The sequence below is a fragment of the Saimiri boliviensis genome, chromosome 9 (genome assembly GCF_048565385.1).
Source record: "Saimiri boliviensis isolate mSaiBol1 chromosome 9, mSaiBol1.pri, whole genome shotgun sequence".
Lineage (NCBI taxonomy): Eukaryota > Metazoa > Chordata > Mammalia > Primates > Cebidae > Saimiri > Saimiri boliviensis.
Window position 1 is genome coordinate 62,251,117 of NC_133457.1, and position 25,700 is coordinate 62,276,816.

General features: G+C 41.7%; 3 protein-coding genes across 8 annotated transcripts in view; 1 reads left to right on the plus strand and 2 right to left on the minus strand.

Moving 5' to 3' along the window:
- Window positions 1-11,187: 11,187 nt before the first annotated feature.
- EPM2AIP1 (EPM2A interacting protein 1) lies at window positions 11,188-19,604 on the minus strand. Of its 2 annotated transcripts, XM_074406026.1 has the most exons (3): window positions 16,694-19,604; window positions 13,313-13,395; window positions 11,188-11,857 (listed from the first exon to the last, which is right to left on the minus strand). In XM_074406026.1, exon 1 carries the CDS (start codon window positions 19,418-19,420, stop codon window positions 17,597-17,599), a length of 1,824 nt encoding a protein of 607 aa, XP_074262127.1. In that variant the 5' UTR covers window positions 19,421-19,604; the 3' UTR covers window positions 11,188-11,857; window positions 13,313-13,395; window positions 16,694-17,596. The 2 variants fall into 2 exon arrangements, with proteins under 2 accessions (XP_074262127.1, XP_074262126.1); XM_074406025.1 differs by having other exon boundaries at window positions 11,188-13,395.
- A 221-nt stretch (window positions 19,605-19,825) lies between these two features.
- The window catches only part of MLH1 (mutL homolog 1), a 58,276-nt gene continuing 52,401 nt past the window's right edge, over window positions 19,826-25,700 (plus strand). For 2 of the 5 annotated variants that reach the window (XM_074406010.1, XM_074406009.1), the window contains exon 1: window positions 19,906-19,992. Coding sequence is in view for 3 of the 5 variants with exons in the window: in XM_074406007.1 (XP_074262108.1) it covers window positions 19,877-19,992 (116 nt within the window). In the remaining 2 variants the exon portion in view is untranslated. Of the gene's footprint in view, window positions 20,080-25,700 lie in introns of all 5 variants that reach the window. The other 3 variants (XM_074406007.1, XM_003930907.4, XM_074406008.1) reach the window with 3 other exon arrangements.
- LOC120360839 (interferon-induced transmembrane protein 3-like) lies at window positions 24,246-24,801 on the minus strand. Its single transcript, XM_039461847.2, has 2 exons — window positions 24,531-24,801; window positions 24,246-24,460 (listed from the first exon to the last, which is right to left on the minus strand). The coding sequence occupies exons 1-2, from the start codon at window positions 24,786-24,788 to the stop codon at window positions 24,305-24,307; spliced, it is 414 nt and encodes a 137-aa protein (XP_039317781.2). The 5' UTR covers window positions 24,789-24,801; the 3' UTR covers window positions 24,246-24,304.

The window sequence follows — 25,700 nt, forward strand, 5'->3', positions numbered from 1 at the left end:
AAGTGGAGAGCAGGAGAGGACTTTCTCTTCTTTTTAATACTAATTATGTTGAGGCATAAAGAACATAGAGTAAGTTCACAGACCTTAAGAATACAGTTTGATGAGTCTTGGCAAACATATATACCTGTGGAACCAACACCCGAGTCAAGATATAAATACTTACATCAACCCAGAAAGTTCCTTCTTGGACCTGTCTAGTCGGGAATGCCTCGTGCCCCCATTGCCTTCACCCTTGGCCTCCCTGCCTTCCCATCTCCACTCCCACCCCTCACTGCTCTATCACCATTGTTTAGATTCTTCTGCTATTGATCTTCATAAAACCAGTATATTTCCTTGCGTGTCTGGTTTCTTTCCCTCAAAATAATGTTTTTAACATTTATCCATATTGTTATATGTATCAGTTGTTTCTTCCCGATTAGTACTCTGTTGTATGGATAAACTATTTTGTTTATCCATTTTCTGTTGACATTTTTTTTTTTTTGAGATGGAGTTTTCGTTCTTGTTACCCAGGCTGGAGTGTAATGGCGCGATCTCGGCTCACCGCAACCTCTGCCTCCTGGGTTCAGGCAATTCTCCTGCTTCAATCTCCTGAGTAGCTGGGATTACAGGCACACGCCACCATGCCCAGCTAATGTTTTGTATTTTTAGTAGAGATGGGGTTTCACCATGTTGACCAGGATGGTCTCGATCTCTTGACCTCGTAATCCACCCGCCTCGGCCTCCTAAAGTGCTGGGATTACAGGCTTGAGCTACCGCACCCGGCCTGTTTCACTTCTTTCTTTGGCCACCTGGTTACTTGTGGTTACTTCAGACTTCCTGACTCCTGGGGACCATCCAGAGGTATACGTGCGAGTCACCAAGGCTATAATGGCCAGGCTTGGACTTGGAAGCCTGACATAACTACCTAGGAGAGAAATTATTCAGATGTGGGATAGGTTTATGCTTAACTTTATAAGTAAACTTGATTCTTTTATTTAAAATTATGATAAAATACACATAAAATTGCCCATCTTAACTGTTTTTAACTATACAGTGCAGTGTTATTAAGCACATCACATTGCTAAACAGCCATCACCACCAACCATCCAACCATCTGCAGAACTTTTTTTTTCTTTTTTTCTTTTTTTTCAGAGATGAGGTTTCACCATGTTGGCCAGGCTGGTCTTAAACTGCTGACCTCAGGTGATCCACCCACTTTGGCCTCCCAAAGTGCTGGGATTATAGGCCTGAGCCATCATGCCCGGCCTGCAGAACTATTTTTATCTCGCAAAATTGGAACTCTGAGCCAGGTACCATGGCTCACGACTGCAAACTCAGCACTTTGGGAGCCTGAAACAGGAGGATTGCTTCAGCCCATGAGTTTGAGACCAGCTAGGGCAATACGGTGAGACCCTGTCTCTATAAAAATAAAATAAAAATAGGCCAGGCATGGTAGTTAATGCCTGTAATCCCAGCACTTTGGGAGGCCTAGCTGGGCAGATTGCCTGAGCTCAAGAGTTGGAGACCAGCCTGGCCAACATGGTGAAATCGTCTCCCTACTAAAAATAAAAAATTAGCCGGGTGTTATGAAGTGTGCCTTTAGTACCAGCTACTCGAGAAGCTGAGGCAGGAGACTCACTTGAACCTGGGAGGCGGAGGTTGCAGTGAGCTGAGATCACGCTGCTGCACTCCAGTCTGCTGACAGAGTGAGATTGTCTCAAAAAAAAAAAAAAAAAAAAAAGCAATAAAAGGCATAACATAGGCTTTAGAAATTTATTTTATAATGGGTTTGATGTACAATAAAGATACATTAGTTATTAAATAAGGTATAAAATGATCAAGGATATGGAAAAATAATGAAAAAATAAAATAGGAAGAATTAATTTTACAAAGCAGAAGTCAATGAAATAGAAAATAATACTGATGTATAGGCTGGGTGTGGTGCCTTATGCCTGTAATCCCAGCACTTTGGGAGGTCAAGACAGAAGGATTTCTTGAGCCTAGGAATTGGAGACCAGGCAATATAGGAAGACTCTATCTCTACAAAAAATTTAAAATCAGCCAGACATGGAAGTGTGCGCCTGTAGTCCCGGCTACACGGGAGGGTTGCTTGAGCCCAGGAGTCTGAGGCTGCAGTGTGCCCTGTGTGCACCACTGCATTCCAGCCTGGGTAATACCTCTATCAGGGGAGACCCTGTGAGGAAGGAAAGAACAGAGGAAGGAAAGAAATAACAATAATAATAATATATAAATAGAGGAGCAAAAGACAAAAATAATCTGTGTTGAGCCTAATTAAGAAAAAGAGAAAGCCCATGAGACAGGGAGCATAACCTGAGATACAGAGAAAACAAAAATGCTAAAAAATAATGCAATAAATTTGAAAACCTGACTGAAAAATTCCCTAGGAAAATTTAAAATTCAAAATAAGTCAATATATTTAAGAGAAGCAATGGAAAAGTTGTCAAAGAACTATCTAAAGTGAAGCTGGGTGCAGTAGGTAACACCTGTAATCCCAGCACTTTGGGAGATTAGGGTGGGAGGATCATTTGAGCCCAGGAGTTCAAGATCAGCCTGGGCAACATGGGAAAACCCCATCTCCACAAAAAATTATTAAAATTAGTGGGACGTGGTGGTGCATGCCTGTAGTTCCAACTACGTAGGAGGCTACAGTGGGAGGATCACTTGAGCCTGGGAGGTGAAGGCTACAGTGAGCTGTGATCATGCCACTGCACAGCCTGGGCAACAGAGCGAGACCTAAAAAAAAAAAAACCAAAACAAGCAAACAAAATGTAAAGTGGCACCATTCTCATTCTTTTTTTAAAAAATTGAATTATTGGCCAGGCGCGATGGCTCACGCTTGTAAGCCCAGCACTTTGGGAGGCTGAGGTGGGTGGATCACGAGGTCAGGAGTTCAAGACCAGCTTGGCCAACACAGCGAAACCCCGTCTCTACTAAAAATACAAAAATTAGCTGGGTGTAGTGGCGGGTGCCTGTAATCCCAGCTGCTCAGGAGGTTGAGGCAGGAAAATCACTTGAACCTGAAGCGGGTGGAGGTTGCAGTGAGCCAAGATCGTGCCACTGTACTCCAGCTTGGGCGACAGAGCTAGACTCCGTCTCAAAAAAAAAAAAAAAAAAAAAAAAAAAAAAAAAAAAGCAATTATTTTGCTGATGTATAATAGGTGTACATAGATTTGGAGTACATGTGATTTATAAAGTTCAAATTGGTGTACTTGGGACATCTACTACCTTAAATATTTATCTCTTCTTTATGCTAGAAACATCCAAGCTATTCTCTTTTAGTTACGTTGAAATGGTCAAGATTACTGTAAACAATAGTCACCCTACTGATCTATCAACCACTAGGTCATATTTCTTCTATAAACTCATATGTTTGTGTCCGTTGATCAACTTCTCTTCCTCCCCTCCTCCTGATACCTTGCCTGGCCTCTGGTAACCATAAATGTACTCTCTATCTTCATGAGATCCAATTTTTTAGTTTCCACATATGAGTAAGAAGAGCATGTGATATTGGCCTTTCTGTGTTTGGCTTATTTCATTTAACGTAATGACCTTTAGTTCCATCCATGTTGCAGCAAATGACAGGATTTCATTTTTTAATTTTTATTATTATTTTTTTTTTTGAGACGGAGTTTCGCTCTTGTTACCCAGGCTGGAGTGCAATGGCGCGATCTCGGCTCACCGCAACCTCCGCCTCCTGGGCTCAGGCAATTCTCCTGCCTCAGCCTCCTGAGTAGCTGGGATTACAGGCACGTGCCACCATGCCCAGCTAATTTTTTGTATCTTTAGTAGAGACGGGGTTTCACCATGTTGACCAGGATGGTCTCGATCTCTCGACCTCATGATCCACCCGCCTCAGCCTCCCAAAGTGCTGGGATTACAGGCTTGAGCCACCGCGCCCGGCTCATTTTTTTAAATGGCGGAATAATATTCTATTTTGTATATGTACCACATCCATTTTCTTTACCTATTCATCCATTGATGAGCACTTTGACTGATTCTGTATTTGGGCTATTGTTGAGTAATGCTGCACCAAACGTGGGAGTGCAGATACCTCTTTGGTATATTGATTTCCTTTCTTTTGGATATATGCTCAATAGTGGAATTGCTAGATCATATGATTGTTCTAGTTTTAGTTTTTTGAAGAAACTCCATATTGTTCTCCATAGTGGCTGTACGAATTTACATGCCCACCAACAGTGTACAAGGGTTCCCCTTTCTCCACATCCTTGCCAGCATCCATTATTGTCTGTTGTTTTGATAAAAGCCATTTTAACTGGGGTAAGCTGACATCTCACTGTAGTTTTGATTTGCATTTTTCTCTAATGATTAGTGACGTTGAGCATTTCTTCACGTACCTCTTGGCCATTTCTGTGTCTTCTTTTGAGAAGTGTCTATTTGGAGGGGTTGGGGGAAAAAAAGAGAAATGTCTATTCAGACTTTTTGCCCATTTTTAAATCAGATTTTTTTTTTTCTATTTGTTTGAGCTCCTTGTATATTCTGGTCACTAATTTCTTTTTAGACGGATAGTTTGCAAATATTTTCTCCCATTCTGTGGGTCATCTCTTTAGTTTGTTGATTGTTTCCTTTGCTGTACCGCTTTTTAGCTTCATGTAAGCCCATTTGTCTGTTTTCACTTTGGTTGCCTGTGCTGTTGAGGTTTTACACAAAAAAAATCTTGCCTAGACCAATGTCCTAGAGCGTTTCCCCAGTTTCCTCTAATAGTTTCACAGTTTCACATCTTAGACTTAGGTCTTTTTTATTATTTATTTATTTATTTATGAGACTGAGTCTCGCTGTCACCCAGGCTAGAGTGCAATGACTTGATCTCGGCTCACTGCAACCTCCTCCTGCCGGGTTCAAGCAATTCTCCTGCCTCAGCCTCCCAAGTAGCTGAGACTACAGGCGTGTGCCGCCATGCCCAATTATTTTGTCTTTTTGGTAGACGGAGTTTCACCATGCTGGCCAGGCTGGTCTCGAACTCCTGACCTTGTGATCTGCCTGCCTCAGCCTCCCAAAGAGCTGGGATTACAGGTGTGAGTAACTGTGCCTGGCCTAGAGTTAGTTCTTTAATCCATTGTTTTTTTTTTTATATGGTGAAAGATAGGAGTTTAGTTTAATTCTTCTGCATATAGTCATCGAGTTTTCCCAGCAACACTTACTGAAGAGACTGTTTTTTTCCTATTGTATATTATTGGTACCTTTGTCAAAGATGAGTTGGCTGGGTGGATTTACATAAGTTCTCTATTCTGTTCCATTGGTCTATATGTCTGTTTTTATGCCAGTACCATGCTAATTTGGTTACTAGAGCATTGCAGTAAATTTTGAAGTCAGGTAGTGAAATGCTTTCAGCTTTAGTCTTTTTGCTTGAGACCGTTTTATCTATTAGGGGTCTTTTCTAGTTCCATATACATTTTAGGATTTTAAAATTTATAGGATTTAAAAAAATTTCTATGAAGAATGTCATTGGAATTTTTATAAGATTTGCATTGAATAGGTTAATTGCATTAAGTAGTATTGTCATTTTATTTGAGACAGGGTCTTCACTCTGTCAATCAGTCTAGAGTGCAATGGTGTGATCATGGCTCATTGCATGATCATGGTTCACTGTAACCTTGACCTCCTGGGCTCAAGTGACCTCCTACTTTGGCTTCACAATATGCTGAGATTACAGCTGTAATTTTAACAATATTAATTCTTCCAGTCCATGATCATGGAATCTCCTTTTTGTGTGTGTGTGTGTCCTCTTTAATTTCTTTCACGCTTTATAGTTGTCCTTGTATAGATCTTTCACTTCTTTGGTTAAATTGATCCCAGGTATTTTATATTAACTGCAGTAATTGTAAATAGAGTTGCATTTTTTCTTTTTTGAGATTGTTCCCTTCTGGTGTACATAAATGCTACTGTTTTTTGCATCCTGCAATTTTACTGAATTCATTTATCAGTTCTATTAATCTTTCTGGTGATGTCTTTAGGTTTTTCTAAATATAAGTTCCTGTCATCTGTGAAAAGGTCTGTCACCCAGCCTGGAGTGCAGTGGCACCATCTTGGCTTACTGCAATCTGTCTCCTGAGTTCAAGTGATTCTCCTGCCTCAGCCGTCAGAGTAGCTGGGATTACAGGTGCCTACCACCACTCCTGGCTAGTTTTTGCATTTTTAGTAGAGATGGGATTTCGCCATGTTGGCCAGGCTGCTCTTACACTTTTGACTTCAGGTGATTCACCTACCTTGGCCTCCCAAAGTGCTGGCATTACATGTGTGAGACACCATACCCAGTCCTTCCTTTTTGTTTTGAGACAGAGTTTCGCTCTTGTTGCCCAGGCTGGAGTGCAATGGCGCATTCTCAGCTCACTGCAACCTCCACCTCCTGGGTTCAAGCAATTCTCCTGTCTCAGCCTCCCAAGTAGCTGGGATTACAGGCATGTGCCACCATGCCCAGCTAATTTTTTGTATTTTTAGTAGAGACAGCATTTCACCATGTTGGCCAGGATGGTCTCAATCTCTTGACTTCGTGATCCACCTGCCTCGGCCTCCCAAAGTGCTGGGATTACAGGTGTTAGCCACCACGCCCAGCCCAGGCCTTCCTTTTCAATTTTTTTTTTGAGACACAGTCTCCCTGTCACCCAGGCTGGAGTACAGTGGCTCGCCCTCAGCTCACTGCAACTTCCACCTCCCGGGTTCAAGCGATTCTTCTGCCTCAGCCTCCCTAGTAGCTGGGATTACAGGCATGTGCCACCATGCCCAGCTAATTTTTGTATTTTTAGTAGAGATGGGGTTTCACCATGTTGGCCAGGATGGTCTCAATCTCTTGACCTCGTGATCTGCCCACCTCGGCCTCCCAAAGTGCTGGGATTACAGGCATGATCCACCAGGCCCGGCCTATTTATTTATTTTTACAGAGATGGGGGTCATGCTCTGTTACCCAGGCTGGTCTCCAATTCCTGGGCTGCAGTGATCCTGTCACCTCAGCCTCCTGAGTGGCTTGTATTATAGGCACACCACTGTGTCCCGCTAGTTCCATTTTTTTTCAGATAAATTTTTTTTTTTTTTGAGACAGAGTCTTGCTCTGTCACCCTGGCTGGAGTGCAGTGGCGCGATCTCAGCTCACTGCAAGCTCTGCCTCCTGGGTGCAAGCCATTCTCCTGCCTTAGCTTCCTGAGTAGATGGGACTACAAGCACATGCCACAATGCCTGGGTAATTTTTTTATTTTTTTGTAGAGATGGGTTTCAACATGTTGACCAGGATGGTCTTGATCTCCTGACCTGGTGATCCACGTTCCTTAGACTCCCAGAGTGCTGGGAAAACAGGTGTAAGCCACTGCACCAGGCCCTCAGATAAATTTTTTCAAATCCTCTAGAAACAGGTAGTATTTGTGCTTTTTAGACAATTCAGAATACACACACAAATATAACTTTTTTTTTTTTTTTGAAATGGAATCTTGCTCTGTCGCCCAGGCTGGAGTTCAGTGCTGTGATCTCGGCTCACTGCAACCTCCGCCTCACAGGTTCAAGCAATTCTCCTGCCTCAGCCTCCCGAGTAGCTGGAATTATAGATGTGTACTACCACGCCTAGCTAACTTTTTGTAATTTTAGTAGAGACGGGGTTTCACCGTGTTAGCCAGGATGGTCTTGATCTCCTAACCTAGTGATCCACCCACCTCGGCCTCCCAAAATGCTGGGATTATAGGCGTGGGCCACCATGCCTGGCCAAAATTTTTCTATTATTTATTTATTATACATAGAACATATTGATTTCTCAAATTCCAGATTCCTAAGGGATTTCTGTGTAAGCAATGAGAGATAACATGTCTTAGCCATTGCTAGTCAGAACCAAAGAAAATGCCCTGAAGATTCTGAGGTCTTCCACCAAGAAAAGTTTCTTAAAAGAAATGGAGGCAGGCCAGGCTCGGTGGCTCATGCCTGTAATCCCAGCACTTTGGGAGGCCAAGGCGGGTGGATCACGAGGTCAGGAGATCAAGACCATCTGGCTAACAGAATAACACCCTGTCTCTACTAAAAATACAAAAAATTAGCTGGGTATGGTGGCGTGTGCCTGTAGTCCCAGCTACTCGGGAGGCTGAGACAGGAGAATTTCTTGAACCTGGGAGGCAGAGGTTGCAGTGAGCTGAGATTGCGCCACTGTACTCTAGCCTGGGCTTCAGAGCGAGACTCCATCTCAAAAAACAAAACAAAACAAAAAAAGGAAATGGATGTATGGAACCAGTCAGGTAATAACAGCAATTACAGAATGGAAGAAGTACTGCAACAGGTCAAAAAACTGCTTTTCTTCCTGGTTCTGGTACACAATTCAGGATAACCTTAACCACCTATCTGGGGCCCAATTTCTTTACATTGCAAATAAGTTGGAATAAATTATCTTCTACGGACCCTTTAATACTCAGTTCTGTAAACTCTGACTCAGAGGGGCCAGTGAGAACTCTGATAATTGGAGGCAATAAACTCATTGGATGGCTTTGAGTAAGATGACTTTGGTGTGCCTGTCAGTTCAAATCCTTCTATAGTCTCTAATCTCAACCCACCCCAACCACAGGCCTGGGGGCCTGTAGCTGTATATTATGGATCCTTTTAGGAAAAAATACCTTGCTAGTCACAACTGTGTTCTCCCTTGAAGTAAAATGAGTAGGTGAAGCTAGTGTTGGGAAAGAATGAAGCAGATGTGCAGAGATCACAGACAACCAACAGGCTAAGAAATACATCTGGCTTTACTACTGAATTTCCATTAGCAGGCTTTCATGAAATAATTATTGAATGACCACTGAATTCCATTCCCTCATGTGGCTTCCATGAGATACTACTGTATTTCTCTAATCATTCCATTATTCCTTCCCCTTAAGCTAGTGCAAGTTGCTTTCTTAAAACCAGAAAGCCCTCCCAAATACATTGTGATATTCTCCCCTTCATAACCACCACTTACTTCACTACAGGTATATATATGTCAGGCCTCAGGAAAGACAACACCAAAGACTGGATCACACGTTCCCGCTCAGGAATACAGAATTGGCATATGAGATTAGGTCGGTTTGTGTGTAGCACCGGAGATAATGATGTTTTGGCCAGTAGGCGAAATAAGCAGATACAGAGAGAAAAGTAGACAATGGCGGTTCTGAGACATCCCTATATTTTCCTGCTATGGACTGAGTGTTTGTCTCCCACAACCCCATTATGTTGAAATTCTAACCTCCAATGGTATTTCGAGGTGGGGCCTTTGGCAGGCAACTAGTTCAATAAACATGGAGCCCTCATGATGGGATTAGTGCCCTTGATCATGATGGTTTCACACGTTTATGTCAAAACCAATCAAATTTTATTCTTTAAATAGTTTTATTTTATTCTTTAAATAGCAATAGTTTTATTTTATTAAGTATTTTATTCTTTAAATAGCAGTTTCTTGTACTTCAATTGTACATCAATAAGGTTGCAAAAAAATGTGTTATTAACTGATTTCATTTAGAATAACCAATAATGTACCAATAATAGTACATTTAAGGCAGTCCCTTATGACTGTGCTATTTTGGACTTAATAATAGTACCTACTGATTTATTTCACTGCTTTCCCAACTCCCTTCACCCTCTGCTCCCAGGCTCTACCTAGTCCTCATAAAAGTGAACGATTATGAATGTCATAACCAAACTGATAAACTCAGGCCAGGCATGGTGGCTCACGCTTATAATCCCAGCACTTTGGGAGGTCAAGGCGGGGTGGATCACTTGAGGTCCGGAGTTTAAGACCAGCCTGGCCAACATGGCGAAACTCCGTCTCTACTAAAAATTTAAAAAAATTATCCTGGCGTGGTGGTACGTGTTTGTAGTCCCAGCTATTTGGGAGGCTGAGGTGGGAGAACTGCTTGAACCCAGGAGGCAGAGGTTTCAGTGAGCTGAGATTGCAACCACTGCACTCCAGCCTGGGTGACAGAGCAAGATTCAAAAAAACAAATAAAAATTGGTAAAGTCTAATTCAGAATTAGTAGAACTGGGATGCAAGATCTTACACGTTCCTCAAATCTGTCAAGGTTTTGTATTTTAATCTCTACATCCCTTCCAGGAGTCAAACATCAGTTTAAACTGGGGTAACTGATTTAACATGTACCAGTGTCATAGCTTATGTCAAAATTATCTACTTAGATTACAATCTCTTTTAAAGATAAGGCCACATCATTAATTTTGATTCCCAAGTTTCCAAGCACCATGTCTAGTACAGAGGAGAATGAGAAGGAACAGGAAAAGGGATAAAAGGATATGAGGTAAGATAGGTAGGAAGAAAAATGGTGTATGTGCAGAGTATGTGTGGGAGTAGATTATGCAGGGCCTTGTAGTCCACGATGAAAACACTGGACTTTAGTCTGATTGTGACACAAAACCATTGGCATGGTCTGATTTATACATACACACACACACACACACACACACACACACACACACATTTCAATGTATACATTTTTTTTCTGAGACAGAGCCTTGCTCTATCACCCAGGCTGGAGTGTAGTGGCACAATAGCTCACAGCAACCTCTACCTCCTAGGTTCAAGCAATTATCCTGTCTCACCCTCCTGAGTAGCTGTTATTACAGGCATGTGCTACCACGCCTGGCTAATATTTGTATTTTTTTGTAGAGACAGGGTTTCACCATGTTGGCCAGATTGATCTTGAGCTCCTGAACTCAGATGATCCACCCACCTTGGCCTCCCAAAGTGCTGGGATTACAGGCATGGGCCACTGCACCCAGCCTAATTTGTATTTTAAAATAAGGATCACCCTGAATGCTACGTAGAGAATATGCTGTATGAGAAAAATATGGAAGCAGGGTATATACCAAAGAGTACACCAAGAATGGGTGCACATGTTCACTGAAATATAGATGTGATTATTTTCACAGTAACTTTATTCATAATGACCACAAGCCGGAAACCACCTAATTTCTATCAACAGTAGAATGGATTAGTAAGTTGTGATGCAGTCACACAATGGAATACCACACAGAAGTAAAACATGAACTGCTACTACATATATCATGGATTACTCTCACAGATACATTGTTGAACAAGACATGGAAGAGTGCATATAATTATTTCACTTAGTTTTAAAACAGGCAAACTAATTTGTGGTGATAAATGGAGTTGGTGGGGTGCCTGGGGAGCAAAGGGATACCTACTGAGGTGCTAGAGATGTTCTACATTTTTTTTTTTTTTTGAGACGGAGTTTCGCTCTTGTTACCCAGGCTGGAGTGCAGTGGCACGATCTCGGCTCACCGCAACCTCCGCCTCCTGGGTTCCGGCAATTCTCCTGCCTCAGCCTCCTGAGTAGCTGGGATTACAGGCATGCGCCACCATGCCCAGCTAACTTTTTTGTATTTTTAGTAGAGACGGGGTTTCACCATGTTGACCGGGATGGTCTCGATCTCCTGACCTCGTGATCCACCCGTCTCGGCCTCCCAAAGTGCTGGGATTACAGGCTTGAGCCACTGCGCCCAGCCGAGATGTTCTACATTTTAATCTGGGTGGTGCATTCAAGGGCATACATAAAAGTCCACTGAAGTATACACTTAATATCTGTACACTTTTAGATTTTTACCTCAATAAAAGATTGAAAATATGTTGGAAGAAAGCATATAAATGAAGACGTTAATCAGTGGTGTTGTCCTCCAAATATTTCTGGTTTTTCTCCTAGGTATATGTAAGGATTACACTCCTCCTAGAATGTTAATGTGGCTATGTGATTTGCTTTGGCCAGCGAAAAGTGCCTGAAGGGTCCTTACGTGATCTTCCATACTCTCAATGGTATCTGCTTTGTTATCCTGAGACCCAGAATGAAGGCAACTTAGAGCACAAATTGGTCAATTTTTTCTGTAAAGGGCCAGAGAATAAATATTTTAGGTTTTGTGAGATGTACACTCTGTGTTGGAACTACTCAACTCTAACACTGTAGAACCAAAGTAGTCACAGATAATAAATAAATGGACAAGGCTATATTCCAGTAAAACTTTAGACAAGAAGCTAGGCAGATTTTGCCCATGGGCCATAGTTTGCCAACCTATGACCTAGACCAAAGTCCCTAGCCAAGTTGCAAAAGTTATGTGAGACAGTGAGATTTTGCCTTTGTTATCCATAGGCAAGCTAGCCCATGGTGACACAGAAACTGGTCCCTTGTTTTTGAAAATGCTGAAATACTGGACATTGGTTTAATGGTTAGCTGGCAGGCATTCAGAAAACTGTTATCAGAAGATGGAAGAAATAACCTATCTAGGATAATTTATATTATGGAAAAGTGAAACTCCCCTTTGAGATAACCTGAAAGGCATATCATCTACCCTTTACTAAAGAAATAGACAACAAAACAAAATATTTTGTAGTTGCTGTTTGCTGCACTTGACAAAATGTACAAAAAAAGAGTCTGAACTCAGAAAAGACTGGTCAGAATACAGGCAGAAATGAAAAAGAATATAGAGAATTCACAAATTCAAGTATTTACTGGGTAGGATGAGGCAACATTTTAATGACAGGATAAAAATGAAAAATCCTTTTAAAAATAAATAAATAAAAAGAGGAATCTTTTAGCCAAAAGGTTGATTAAAAGCCAGTTTTGCCAGCCAGGTGCAGTGGCTTACACTTGTAATACCAACATTTTGGAAGCCTGAGGTGAGTGGATTGCTTGAGCCAAGGAGTTTGAGACTAGCCTGGACAATATAGCAAGATCCGGTCTCCACATAATACAAAAATAAGCTGGTTGTAATCGCATACACCTGTAGTCCCAGCTATCTGGGAGGCTGCAGTGGGAGAACTGCTTGAGCTGGGGAGGCAGAGGTTGCACTGAGCTGAGATTGCACTACTGCATTCCAGCTTGGGCGACAAAGTAAGACCCGGCCTTAGTTAAAAAAAAAAAAAAAAAAAAAAAAAAAAAAAAAAGCCAGTTTTGCAGCAAGAACCAAATTAACTAGATGACTATGATACCTACTGTTATGATCTCTGAATGATTTAATATGCCTCAGACTATAAGTCCAACTAAGATTATACTAGTAAATCCCTTAAATTGGACAAAATGGCTTAAGGAAATAGACTAAGGGTACGGTTTTCCCACCTATGCCTGAAAAGCCTCAGTTACCCAGAATTTAAGTTAGAGAGGCATGGGAACAAAAGGCAAAGATATATAGCAAATTTTAAAAGTATACATTAACTAGATGTCACTTTTGGGTCATCTCCCTTTGGGTGATAAGGACATTCTGCAGGTATAAAAACAAGTGAACCGAATATATAGTGACCAGAAAGGCTGAGTCATTCTTCTATTTTGTTAAATTTACTTACTTTTAAATCCCAGAAGAGCCAAAAATCATCTGTAAAGCAAAGTAGCAAGTAAATAGTATGCCATTTTCTCCTAGTGTTGATGCCTACAAAAGGAAAAATGATTATTAACTCTTTGGTGGCATTATCTTTTTCCAATACTAAATATAACATTTTAATCACTTTTTAGTTAATTATTTGTCCAATCTTTTCCCTCTACATGTAGGTTCCTTTGAAAATAATAATAAAAGACTTAAAGATTCTATACATGGATATACAAACCTAATATAATGGATTTAGGTGTGTATATCTGGTTTTGAATTCTGAGTTTACTACTTACTATTTTCACTAGGGAAAACTGCAATTTCAGTTTGTTTAACATTCACATAAATATCTGAGTCACATGCTAAGCACTACACTAAATTCTGGGAATACAATGAGATCCCTAGTTACAAAGAACTTAGCTTCATTTCTCAATTAGTCACATGCGGATAGAAGTTACCCAATGGACAGTCTAAGGCAGAATGACTGTGAAGGTCAAATAAGACTGTGAAAAAGCTTCAAAAATTGTAAAACACTACACAAATATTCGTTTATCCAAACATTTATTGAAATGCCAGGCATTGTGCTGAGCACTAGAAATATAACAGTGAACAAGGCTTATATGGTCCCTGCCCTTACAAAGCTTACAGTCTAGCAGTGATTAATAAGCAGTAACAACAAAGTGTGCCAAGTGTGTTTAGGAAAGAACAGGGTACATAGAGAATGCATAGTAAGGGCACCTAATCTAGAGGGCATCAATGAAGGTTTCCTAGATGAAGTGGCAGACTGAGTCCTTAAAGATGAAGATAAATTTGTATTGTATACTAAGAGCAATGGTGTAAGCAGTAGAATGATGATATGATCAGTAAGTCTTCTGGAGCAATTTGGTTGTAGTGTAGAAAGGAATAAAAATAAAAAAACAGGGAGACTAATAAGGAGGCTGCTGCTATAATTTAGGTAGGTTGATGGCTTGAATTAAAATGGTAGCGTTGGAGAGTTGGGAAAAGTCATGCACAAATCAGCTTTCGGCTTGGGTAAGGACAAACAAATGAACGGCTAGTAGTGGTAATGCCATTTAGTCAAAGAGGGAACATGAGAGGAAGAGCAGGATTGGGGGCAAGATCAATGACATGTAGTGCCTGAGACAGCAAAGACGATTTGTTAGCAATCAGATATACGAATTAAGAAAGGTCTAGAAAGGAGATATGAATCTGAGAGTTATTTTCATATAGGTGGTAATGAAGCCGTGGAAAGAAATGAGATCAGCTAGCAAGATGACATAGAATAAGGCAGTCTGAAACAATTTTTTTTAAACATACAAAAAAACAGCTATTTAAGGAAAGAGATGCCTACAAAGACTAAGAAAGCATACCCAGAGATGAATCTCCTCAAAGCTAAAGTCATCAAGTGTTACAAGGACTTAGTGAGCTTAGTAGAGCAATTTGAGTGGCAATACAGGAGACTGGGAATACAAGTTTGTCAAGAAAACTAGTAGGAATGAGCTATAGGGCAGTAACTGGTAAGGATATAAGAGTTTTTTTTAAAAGGTACTCATTTTAACTATATTCACTGTTACAACAGGACCAGTAACAACTATATTTATGTGTGTATAGATATATATATATATACACATATATATGGAAAAAAAAAAAGACTGCCATGCAGTTACAGAATTACTTAATACAGAAAACAGTAAAATACACCTTTTTTTTTTTTTCCAAACAAGACTAGTTTATAGCAAATTCTCTATAGCTAAGGGTCAATTTCAAATCCTTGGCTTGTATCTCCCCCTCAATGACTATATGATACAAACTAATTTTATTAACACCTTAAGCAAAACATACTGGAACTTCACAAAATACACAAGATTTCAATATTTAAGGAACTGGGGTTAGAAAGCAGAAGTGGCTTTCAGGTCTTCCAATCTTTCTCTCAAGTAATAAAGCTCTGCTATGAATATTCAAATCTATTGGGAAAATACTGGTGGATTTGGCTGTTTTTTCAGTTTCCCACTGTTGTTTTCCAGCTATGTAAGCTTACTCTATTAACCAAAATCTCAACTTGACCATTCTTTTTTTTTTTTTTTTTGAGACAGAGTTTCGCTCTTGTTACCCAGGCTGGAGTGCAATGGCGCGATCTCGGCTCACCGCAACCTCCGCCTCCTGGGTTCAGGCAATGCTCCTGCTTCAGCCTCCTGAGTAGCTGGGATTACAGGCACGTGCCACCATGCCCAGCTAATTTTTTTGTATTTTTAGTAGAGATGGGGTTTCACCACGTTGACCAGGATGGTCTCGATCTCTTGACCTTGTGATCCACCCGCCTCGGCCTCCCAAAGTGCTGGGATTACAGGTTTGAGCCACCGCGCCCGGCCAACTTGACCTTTCTTGATAAGTACCTTATTGACATATAACTTTTTGTCTTAAATATCTATAACAAGACAGAGCCCTTAAATCGGATTCAATATTAATTCCTGATTTACAAGGAATTTTGTGAGCTAACAGACCTTTATCAATGCCTTTATTGCACTTTACCAGCCAAATCTGGAAGGTTAGAATTAGTCTCTCCTACCTAGTATTCTGTCAGTCTGCCTAACTTGCGCTTCGACTGGTTATCTGCCCTGTCCCTTGAAATAAAATAATCCACATTTTGGGAGAAATAATTCTTCATTGTGCCAGGCTGTCCCATGCACTGCAGGGGGTGAAGGTCTTTAGGCTTAAATGCCAACAGAAGCTCCTAAATATAACAACCAAAAAAGTGCCCCTACACATTTCTCAGCATCGTCTGGAAGGACAGGTTGCCACCTCTGGTTGAAAGCCACTGGCACAACTTTTGTTTTTAGGCCCTTATGGAATTTATTTTGATTGCCCAGACAACAACTCCATCCAAATTCTTAGTTGTAGCCTGGTTTCTTAAATTTGCTGCACTAGTAACCACAGATTAAGGTGTTTCAATAGTTAAGGCAGGACTTTGGAACAAGTTTTTAAACTGCATAATACTTGAGAGGATCTATAAATATACATTGGATCCTGTTTACAATTAGTTTTACATAGCAAACTTAAGATTGCCTTTTCATGGTTAACAGAAGTTTGGAAATTACTGTTTTGGCACAAAGCAGATATCTTACTAGAAATACAGAATTACTGCAATCTGTGAATGAGACTGCTTTTAAATATTTCCACTTGTCTGCTGTCTTAAATATAGAATGTGTAAGACAGTTGCAAATTCTAGAATAAATCCATTTCTAGCATCTAACAAAATCTGATACTGTATCATTTTAAAACAAAGTGTTTCTTTTAAGCAGGATTTTAAAAAATAAAGCAATAACACCCATGCAGATAAGACAAAAAAGCTAAAATATCTCACATCTCCTAATCCTGGAGTGCAAACATCTTTTTTCCTCATCCTTTTTGATACGGCCAAACTTCTGTTTGCGGTTAAAAAAAAAAAAAAAAAAAAAAAAATTACCACCTTGCAACCATTAAGATTCTATACTTACCATAGATAGTCCTTTAATAGGCAAGCTGATAAAATAGCCCCCAGTTATTAAAAAAAAAAAAAATTCAAGGAAAACCCCCCATAATTAGTCTTATCTCCAAACTGCAGGAAGTCTCCTACATCAGCAACTTAAAAATGATTCTAATTACTTCCTCTATCAGTTATGTCAGTTATCACCGAGGTGGGTTATGGGGAGGAAAGAGGAAAGAAATCTGTCAATATTACCTTCGGACTCAGAAATGTTTAAAAAAAAAGTCTCAAACATTTTGATGGTTAGACAAAACACCGCCACTGTATGTATGGTCTTCCTTTTTGGAAATTTATGAACTTGCTATGTGAGTTTCTGCAAACGGGTTCAAAAGCACATTTAAGGAGTTGATAATTTAAGATTATATTAACCAGAATTTTAACACTCCATTAAAATAAGAGCTGAAATTTTTGGCATATATCTTCAGAACACCTAAAAAACAGACTGCAAATTCAACTCACATAATTAATACTAAATCTCTTTAAAATTAACTATATCATAAAAGACAATGACTTTGTCATTAAACTAAGTTTTAAAAAAGGTGGCATTTTCATGTTTCAGTCCCATGCTGCCATTTGAGATGGAAAAAAAAGGCAACTGTCAGAATTTGAATTGTGATCAGTTTGGACGGCTGGTACGTGGTGCTTTCTCACAATCCAAATTAGTAAACTTGAAAACTCAAACCAATTTTTGCTTTTAGAATTAAATTCTTGTTGAGTTTCTCAATCTTGTACTACAAAGCTTTATGGATTCGATTCATTTCTTTCTCTCACAAGATCATCCCAACTGGGCTCCATTTCAGTTGTGGCAACCCGAAACAGGGCTTGGAGATGCTCATCTGTCAATGGCTGACTCAAAGTGTGTTGGTTTCGAGTCAAATATGAAAAAGCCTTTTCGCAGATTTGGTTACTATCAAACAAGGATGCCACCTTACAGGCAACCCCTTTGATAATTGGGTAAGATTCAGCAGACAATCCCGCATAAAACTGCCCTAAGTCTTTGATTCTGTATTCATTCCAAAGATTAGTGTTTGCCTGAAGTTTTGTTAGCTCCACTCTCACTGAAATAGGTGCATATTCAGGTTTAAAGTTAAATGGATTTGAAAACAGTTCTAAGTCCTTTTTAATGAACCTGAGGTCCTTAAAGTGTCTCTCAAATTCTTTTTGTAGACGACAGATCACCATTTGATACCTATCAGGATCAAATATTTTTTGATCTTCCTTATTTTGCTGTTTTAGCTCATCAACAACTTCTTTGAGGGCAGGAAAGTCTGTTAGATTTTTTTCCTCAATATGTCTTTGAAATAAATTCAGCTTAACTTCAAAAGTACAAATATGGTCAAAGGCGGCAGCAGCAAAGACCTTACTAACTCGTAATTCTTCACTGAGTACTCGAAGGTGTTCCATAATATCTACCAAGAAGCCAAAGTCACAAAGCCATTGTTTGTCTGAGAAGTGGACTGTTGTTGCCCCTACTGAAACCAAGAACGCTTCCATCTCTTTTCTTAGAGAGAATATTAGTTTTAAAGTTTTCCCTCTTCTAAGCCAATTGTTCAGACATCGTCCATTAACCCTTTCACCATGCTCTGATTCAGATTCAGTTAGCAAAGTCTGAAATTCAGGTCGCCTAACACCTCTGGTCTTAATCAAAACTATCCATTCGGAGATGGTATTTATGATCTGATTCACATCTACATCATAGGAGCTCAAGAGTTCCAAGTGAAGAAATCCCGAATAATGAATCACATTCCAACAGTTGGGGCTCACAGCCTTTTCTCTCATGTACGAGACGAGTCCCGAGTTCTCACCGATCATCCTCAAAGTATGCGTCGTGGTGAGTCCAACCATTCTCTGCAAGCTGAGCCCTGCTGTCTGCAGGGCCTCTAGGATTGCCGACATGAGTGCCCCGACGCTGAAATGATGAGTCAGGTTGATGATGGTCAGGAGATCTTCTTGCACGTCCAGCTCGGCGCCCACCCCGCGGATAAAGACCAAGAGGTAGTTCTCATAGGCCACAAAAGCCTGGTCGTCCAAGGCAAGAGAATAGGCCTTAAAGTCCCTGGCTCGGTTAAAAAGCTGACTGCGCAGATTCCTGTCAATGCTCAGGATCCTCTGCCTCGCGCTCTCCGGAGACAAGTCAATGCCTTGCAGGACGCTCGCATGCTCGGGCAGCACCTCTCGCAGCAGCACCTCCATGCACTGGTGTACAAAGTCCCCCTCACCCCAACCGCGACCCTTCAAGGCCAGCAGGCGGCAGAGCCCGAGGCCTGCACGAGCAGCTCTCTCTTCAGGAGTGAGCGAGGCCACGGGCAACTCGCCCTGACGCAGACGTTCCACCAGGGCCGCGCGCTCGCCGTCCGCCACATACCGCTCGTAGTATTCGTGCTCGGCCTCGTAGTGGCGCCTGACGTCGCGTTCGCGGGTAGCTACGATGAGGCGGCGACAGACCAGGCACAGGGCCCCGTTACCCTCCGGAGGCTCCACAACCAAGTAACGCTGGGTCCACTCCGGCCGGAAAACTAGAGCCTCGTCGACTTCCATCTTGCTTCTTTTGGGCGTCATCCACATTCTGCGGGAGGCCACAAGAGCAGGGCCAAAACGTTAGAAAGGCCGCAAGGGGAGAGGAGGAGCCTGAGAAGCACCAAGCACCTCCTCCGCTCTGCGCCAGATCACCTCAGCCGAGGCACACAGTTCGGGCTCTGGCATCTCTGTTCCTATTGGCTGGATATTTCGTCTTCCCCGAGCTCCTAAGAACGAACCAATAGGAAGATCGGACAGTGATTTCTAACGCGCAAGCGCAGATCCTTCTAGGTAGCGGGCGCAGCCGCTTGAGGGAGGGAGGAAGAGACGGAGCAACCCACGGAGTTGAGAAATTTGACTGGCATTCAAGTTGTCCAATCAAGAGCTGCCTCTGAAGGGAGGGGCTGGATGGCGTAAGCTACAGCTGAAGGAAGAACGTAGGCAAGAGGCACTGAGGTGATTGGCTGAAGGCACTTCCGGTGAGCATCTAGAGGTGGCGCCAAAATGTCGTTCGTGGCTGGGGTTATTCGGCGGCTGGACGAGACGGTGGTGAACCGCATAGCGGCGGGGGAAGTTATCCAGCGGCCGGCTAACGCTATCAAAGAGATGATTGAGAACTGGTACGGAGGGAGTCGAGTCGGGCTCACTTAAGGGCTACGACTTAACCGCCCGCTCCTCTTAATGGCGCGGACACACCTTGGGCAGAGGTGTGTACAGCGCATGCCCACAACGGCGGAGGCCGAGGGGTTTCCTGGCGCGTGCCAGTCAGGCCTTCTTTTCTGCCAACCCTGTGTTTCTTTACCGCTCTCGCTAGACCTTGTGAGGGTGATTCGGGGTGCGAGTGGAGGAGTATACTTAACTGTCATCTTAATGGTACAGTTAACTAAGGAAGTCACTTAATTTAAAATTATGCAGAAGATACAAAGTTAGAAGATGTATAAAAGCTTAGAATGGGGAAAAATCTGTTTTTCAGAGGTTGCTGTTTTCTTGCTAATTCCAGAAATCATCTGTACATATCCAAAGGCACAATTCATTTTGAGTTTCATTCAAAACAAAGTTGAGTGTTGGGACAGGCTGATGCACTCTGGGCTTGACTTCTGATTACCTTGTTACACTATTAAATTAGTGACCCCTCTGAGTGTTTTCCTGCCCTTTACTTGGGAGGGCGCACTTCGAAGATACCAGATTTTATGGGTCATCCGTGGATTCTGAAGCCTAGAACTGTCACAAAAAAATGTGGCGGAAGAGATTGGAAACATGGGGAAGGAAAAGTGAGTGTGGACTGTAAACCTCCAAAAATCTATTCCCAAAATACACCCAAACGTTATGTCAGATCCTTTTTGTTAAAATCAGTTGATGTTAGTGAAGTCCGTACATTAATAGAAAAAAATAATGATTCAGTGAAGAGTGGTGGGTTTCTAGAGGGATTTATTGTGAAAGTATAAACTTCAGGGCAATGGGACTGAAAGATCAGTGGGTAGAAAGGACCAGTGAAGGAAAGGAAGAGAATTGGAAAGTAGATGAAAGAAGGAGCAAGGAACCTGGGGATGTTTTTTCCTTTTCATTTGTAATAGTAGTAGTAGAAATAGTGGCGGAGTGGCTTTTGTTGCTGCTATGTTAGAATGCTATGACGGAACAACTGGGCCTTTTATTGTACTGTGCCAGAATACTGTAAAACAAAACCAAACATAACATACTAGCTTGGTGGCTTGTAATTCCTTAAGTGGGGATTTTTATATGGAGTCCAGTTATGCCCTTTCTAGTATATAAGTTGAGATGACGAAATATAATTTCACTACAGGGGCTCATGAGAAAGGTCTTTAATATTTAAGTGATTTACTGTCTTCTTTCTTTTTCTTTTCTTCTCTCTTTTTTTTCTTTTTTGAAAGAAAGAGAAAGAGAAAAGGGGAGAGAGAACAGGAGTGTTGCTCTATTGCCCAGGCTGGAATGCAATAAAAATAGATATTAAAAACCTCTTTTATGCTGATAATTGTGCCTAACAGTGGAGACAGGAAGGAATAAGGGAAGAAAATGACAAACAGCCAACAAATATTTAAGTCTGAAATGCTATGCAATTGCTGAAGAGTGATTTACTTCCAATTATGTGGTCACTTTCAAAACAGGTGTAATATGATGCTGAGAAAAATGTATGTTCTGTGGACCTGGGGTGAAGAATTCTATAAATATTCACTGAGTTTATTTGTTCCAGGTCTGAGTTCAAATCATAGATGTCCCTGTTAATTTTCTATCTTGTTGATCCGTTGAATATTAACAATGTGGTGTCAAAGTCTCCCGCTATTATTGTGCGGGAGACCAAGTCTCTTTATAAGTCATTAAGAACTTGTCTTATGTATCTGGGTGTTCCTATATAGGGTGCATATATATTTATGATCATTGACTCCTGTTGTTGCATTGATCCTTTTATCATTATGTAATGTCCTTCTTTGTTTCTTTTAGTCTTTGTTACTATTAAAGTCTATTTTGTCAGAGACAAAAGTTACAACTCTTGTTTTCTTTTTTTTTTTTTTTTCCCCCTCTATTTGATTGGCAAGTCTTCCATCAACCGTTTGTTTTGAGTGTCTGTGTGTCCTTGCTTATGAGGTGGATCTGGATACAGCGAACCGATGGGTTTTGACTTTTTATTCAGTTTACCTGTCTGTATCTCTGATTGGGGCATTTAATCCATTTAAATTTAGGATTAATATTGATATTTGTGAATTTAATATTGTTGTTTAATGCTAGCTGGCTATTTTGCCCATTAGTTGATATAGATTCTTCATCATGGAGATACTTTTTACCTTTTGGTAAGTTTTTAGGATGACTGATACTGCTTGTTCCTTTCTGTGTATAGTGCTTCCTTCAGAAGCTCTTGTAAAGCAGGCCTGGTGGTGATGAAATCTCTGAGTGCTTGCTTGTTCGCAAAAAATTTTATTTTTCCTTCATTTGTGAAGCTTAATTTGGCTGGATATGAGATTCTGGGTTGAAAATTCTTTTCTTTGAGGACATTGAATATTGACCCCCACTCTCTTTTAGTTTGCAGGGTTTCAGCTTAGAGATCTGCTGTGAGTCTGATAGGCTTCCCTTTACGGGTGACCTGACCTTTCTCTCTAGCTGCCCTTAGAATTTTCTCCTTTATTTCAACCCTGGTGAATCTAACGATTATGTGTCTTGGGGTTGCTCTATTGGGGTTGCTCTACTTGAGGAGTATCTTTGTGGTGTTCTTGTATTACCTAAAGTTGAGTATTTTCCTGCCTTACTAAGTTAGGAAAGTTTTCCTGAAATTATTCAGGAAATATCCTGAAGAATATTTTCCAGCTTGGATTCATTCTCTTCATGACATTCAGGTACACTTATCAAATGCAAATTAGGTCTTTTCACATAGTCCCATATTTCTTGGAGACTTTGCTCATTCTTTTTAACTCTTTCTTCTCTAATCTTGTCTTCTCGTTTCATTTCACTAAGTTGGTCTTCGACCTCTGATATCCTTTCTTCTGCTTGATCAATTCGACTGTTAAAACCTGTACATACTTCGTGGAGTTCTCATATTCTTCAGTTCTATTAATTCACTTATATTCCTCTCTGGATTGTATACTCTCCTTAGGATTTCGTCAAACCTTTTTTCAAGGTTCTCAGTTTCTTTACCTTGGGCTAGAACATGCTCTTTTAACTCACAGAAGTTTCTTATTCATCTTCTGAAGCCTCAATCTGTTAATGGAACGCACTCCTTCTCCATCAGGCCTTGTTCCCTTGTTGATAAGGAACTGTGATCCCCTGTAGAGGAAGAGGCATTCTGATTTTGGGTATTCTCAGCCTTTTTTCGCTGGTTTCTTCCTATCATTGTAAATTTATCCACCTGTCGTCTTTGTAGTTACTGACTTTCAAATTAGGTCTCTGAGTGGACATCCAACTTGATTCCCCGCACCGGAATCTGACCAACCCACCGTGCCGGCCAAAACAGCGGCGTTAAGATTCTTGGTGCTTTTCTGTCTGGGAATCTCTGGTCTGGCTTTATTCTTGAGTCTCTTTTTCAATCAGCTGAATACGCGACTTTGCCTTCCTGGAGCTCCAAATGTTGACCAAAAGGGGACCCAGAGTCGTTTACTCTGCACCAAGAACTGCCGCGCTGGGGCGGCAAAACCGCTGTGCCGGCTACAAGAGTCGTGCTAGTGACCCGTGGGGCTCCTCCACTGGGAATCTCCTGGTTTGTGAGCAACAAAAATTCGTCTGAAAGTGTGGCGTTCTCTCGTTCTCTGTGCTTTCACTAGGAGCTATAATCCTGAGCTGCTAGTAAATAGCCATCTTGGATCTCTCTCCTTTTTTTTTTGAGATGGAGTCTTACTCTGTTGCCAAGTCTGAAGTGCAGTAGCATGATCTTGGCTCAGTATAACCTCCAACTCTCGGGTTCAAGCTATCTTTCCTGCCTCAGCCTCCCAGGTAGCTGGGAGTACAGGTGTGCGGCACCATGCTTGGCTAATTTTGTAGTTTCAGTAGAGACGGGGTTTCGTCATGTTGACCAGGCTGATCTCGAACTCCCGACCTTCATGTGATCCACCCACCTCAGCCTCCCAAAGTGTTGGGATTATAGGCAGGAGCTGCCGTGCCCAGCCTAATGTCTTTATTCTGAATAAAGACTTGTCTGTGTGGGGAATAGATAACTCTTTCTCATGCAGCCCTTGCTAGAAAATTTGTTTTCTCTAGCAGGTAGTCTGTACTTGTAGGTTACTCTTTTGAAAGCACAAAATATTTATTGATTTTCTTTTTTTTTTTTTTCCCCCAGGAGCACGTGCACTTTATTGAACCACTGTAGAAAAGTGTGTGAGGGTAAAGGGTTGATGCAGGATGGGCTGGGGGCAGGGCGAGGGATGGAATCCGGATACCAGGGAGACAGACAGGTCACGAGCAGAGCCCCTGGCCCGGGTGATTCCTCTGGATCTACTGATAGGCTTGCAGAATCAGGATTGGGATGATGATCATCAGAATGGTCATGATGATGCCCAAAATCAGGGCCCAGATGTTCAGGCACTTGGTGGTGGAGGCGTAGGCCTGGGCCCCGGTCAGGTTGCCAACCATCTTCCTGTCCCTAGATTGCTGGGGAAGCTGGGTGCCAGTCTGGAAGGTGAGGGTGTCATTTCTTGCACTGGGGTATAGGGAGCCTTGCTCTGGGCTGCTTCACAGAGTAGACGAACGCTATGAAGCCCAGGCAGCAGGAGTTCATGAAGAGGGTGTTGAACAGAGACCAGATGACATGGTCAGGCACGGAGGTCTCGCTTCGGATGTGCATCACGGTAGATGTCGGGGGTGCAGGGTTGTGGGGCACCCCCAGCGCAGCCACCTCATGCTCCTCCTTCAGCATCTCATAGTTTGGGAGACGGTCGGTGCTGGCGGGAGTGAAGAAGGTTTGGACAGTGTGGTTCATGGTGTCCGGGAAGACCACTTTTTTTTTTTAACTGAGTTTCACGCTCTTTGCGCAGGCTAAAGTGCAGTATCTCGATCTCGGCTCACCACAACCTCCACCTCCAGGTTCAAGCAATTCTCCTGTCTCAACCTCTTAAGTAGCTGAGATTACAGGAATGCGGCACCACGCCTGGCTAATTTTGTATTTTTAGCGGAGATGGGATTTCTCCATGTTGGTCAGGCTGGTCTCAAGCTCCTGACCTTATGTGATCTGCCCGACTTGACTTTCCAAAGTGCTGGGATTATAGGCGTGACCCACACTGCCGGGCCAAGAAATTTATTGATTTCTTAAAGATATATTAACTTTCTGCATTACTGTTTTTTTCTTCCCTCCATCATAGTATGAAAGGGAATAGTAGAGAAAAACATTCAGAATTTTAATTTTTTTACTGACATTTTATTAAGAGTCCCTTAAGAACCTGAGGATGAATAAAGTTCAGGTAAAAGTAAAATTAGTTGAGAAGAGGTATGTGCCAAAATAAATCTATTTATTTTATTTTTTTTGAGACGGAGTTTTGCTCTTGTTACCCAGGCTGGAGTGCAATGGCACGATCTCTGCTTACCGCAACTTCCGGCTCCTGGGTTCAGGCAATTCTCCTGCCTCAGCCTCCTGAGTAGCTGGGATTACAGGCACGTGCCACCATGCCCAGCTAATTTTTGTATTTTAGTAGAGACGGGGTTTCACCATGTTGACCAGGATGGTCTTGATCTCTTGACCTCGTGATCCACCCACCTCGGCCTCCCAAAGTGCTGGGATTACAGGCTTGAGCCACCGCGCCCAGCCAAAATAAATCTTATTTTTAACTTCACTTGCTGTCTTTCCTAGAGAAACAGAAATAGTGCTGAACATTTATTAGAAATGATAGTTGCTCTG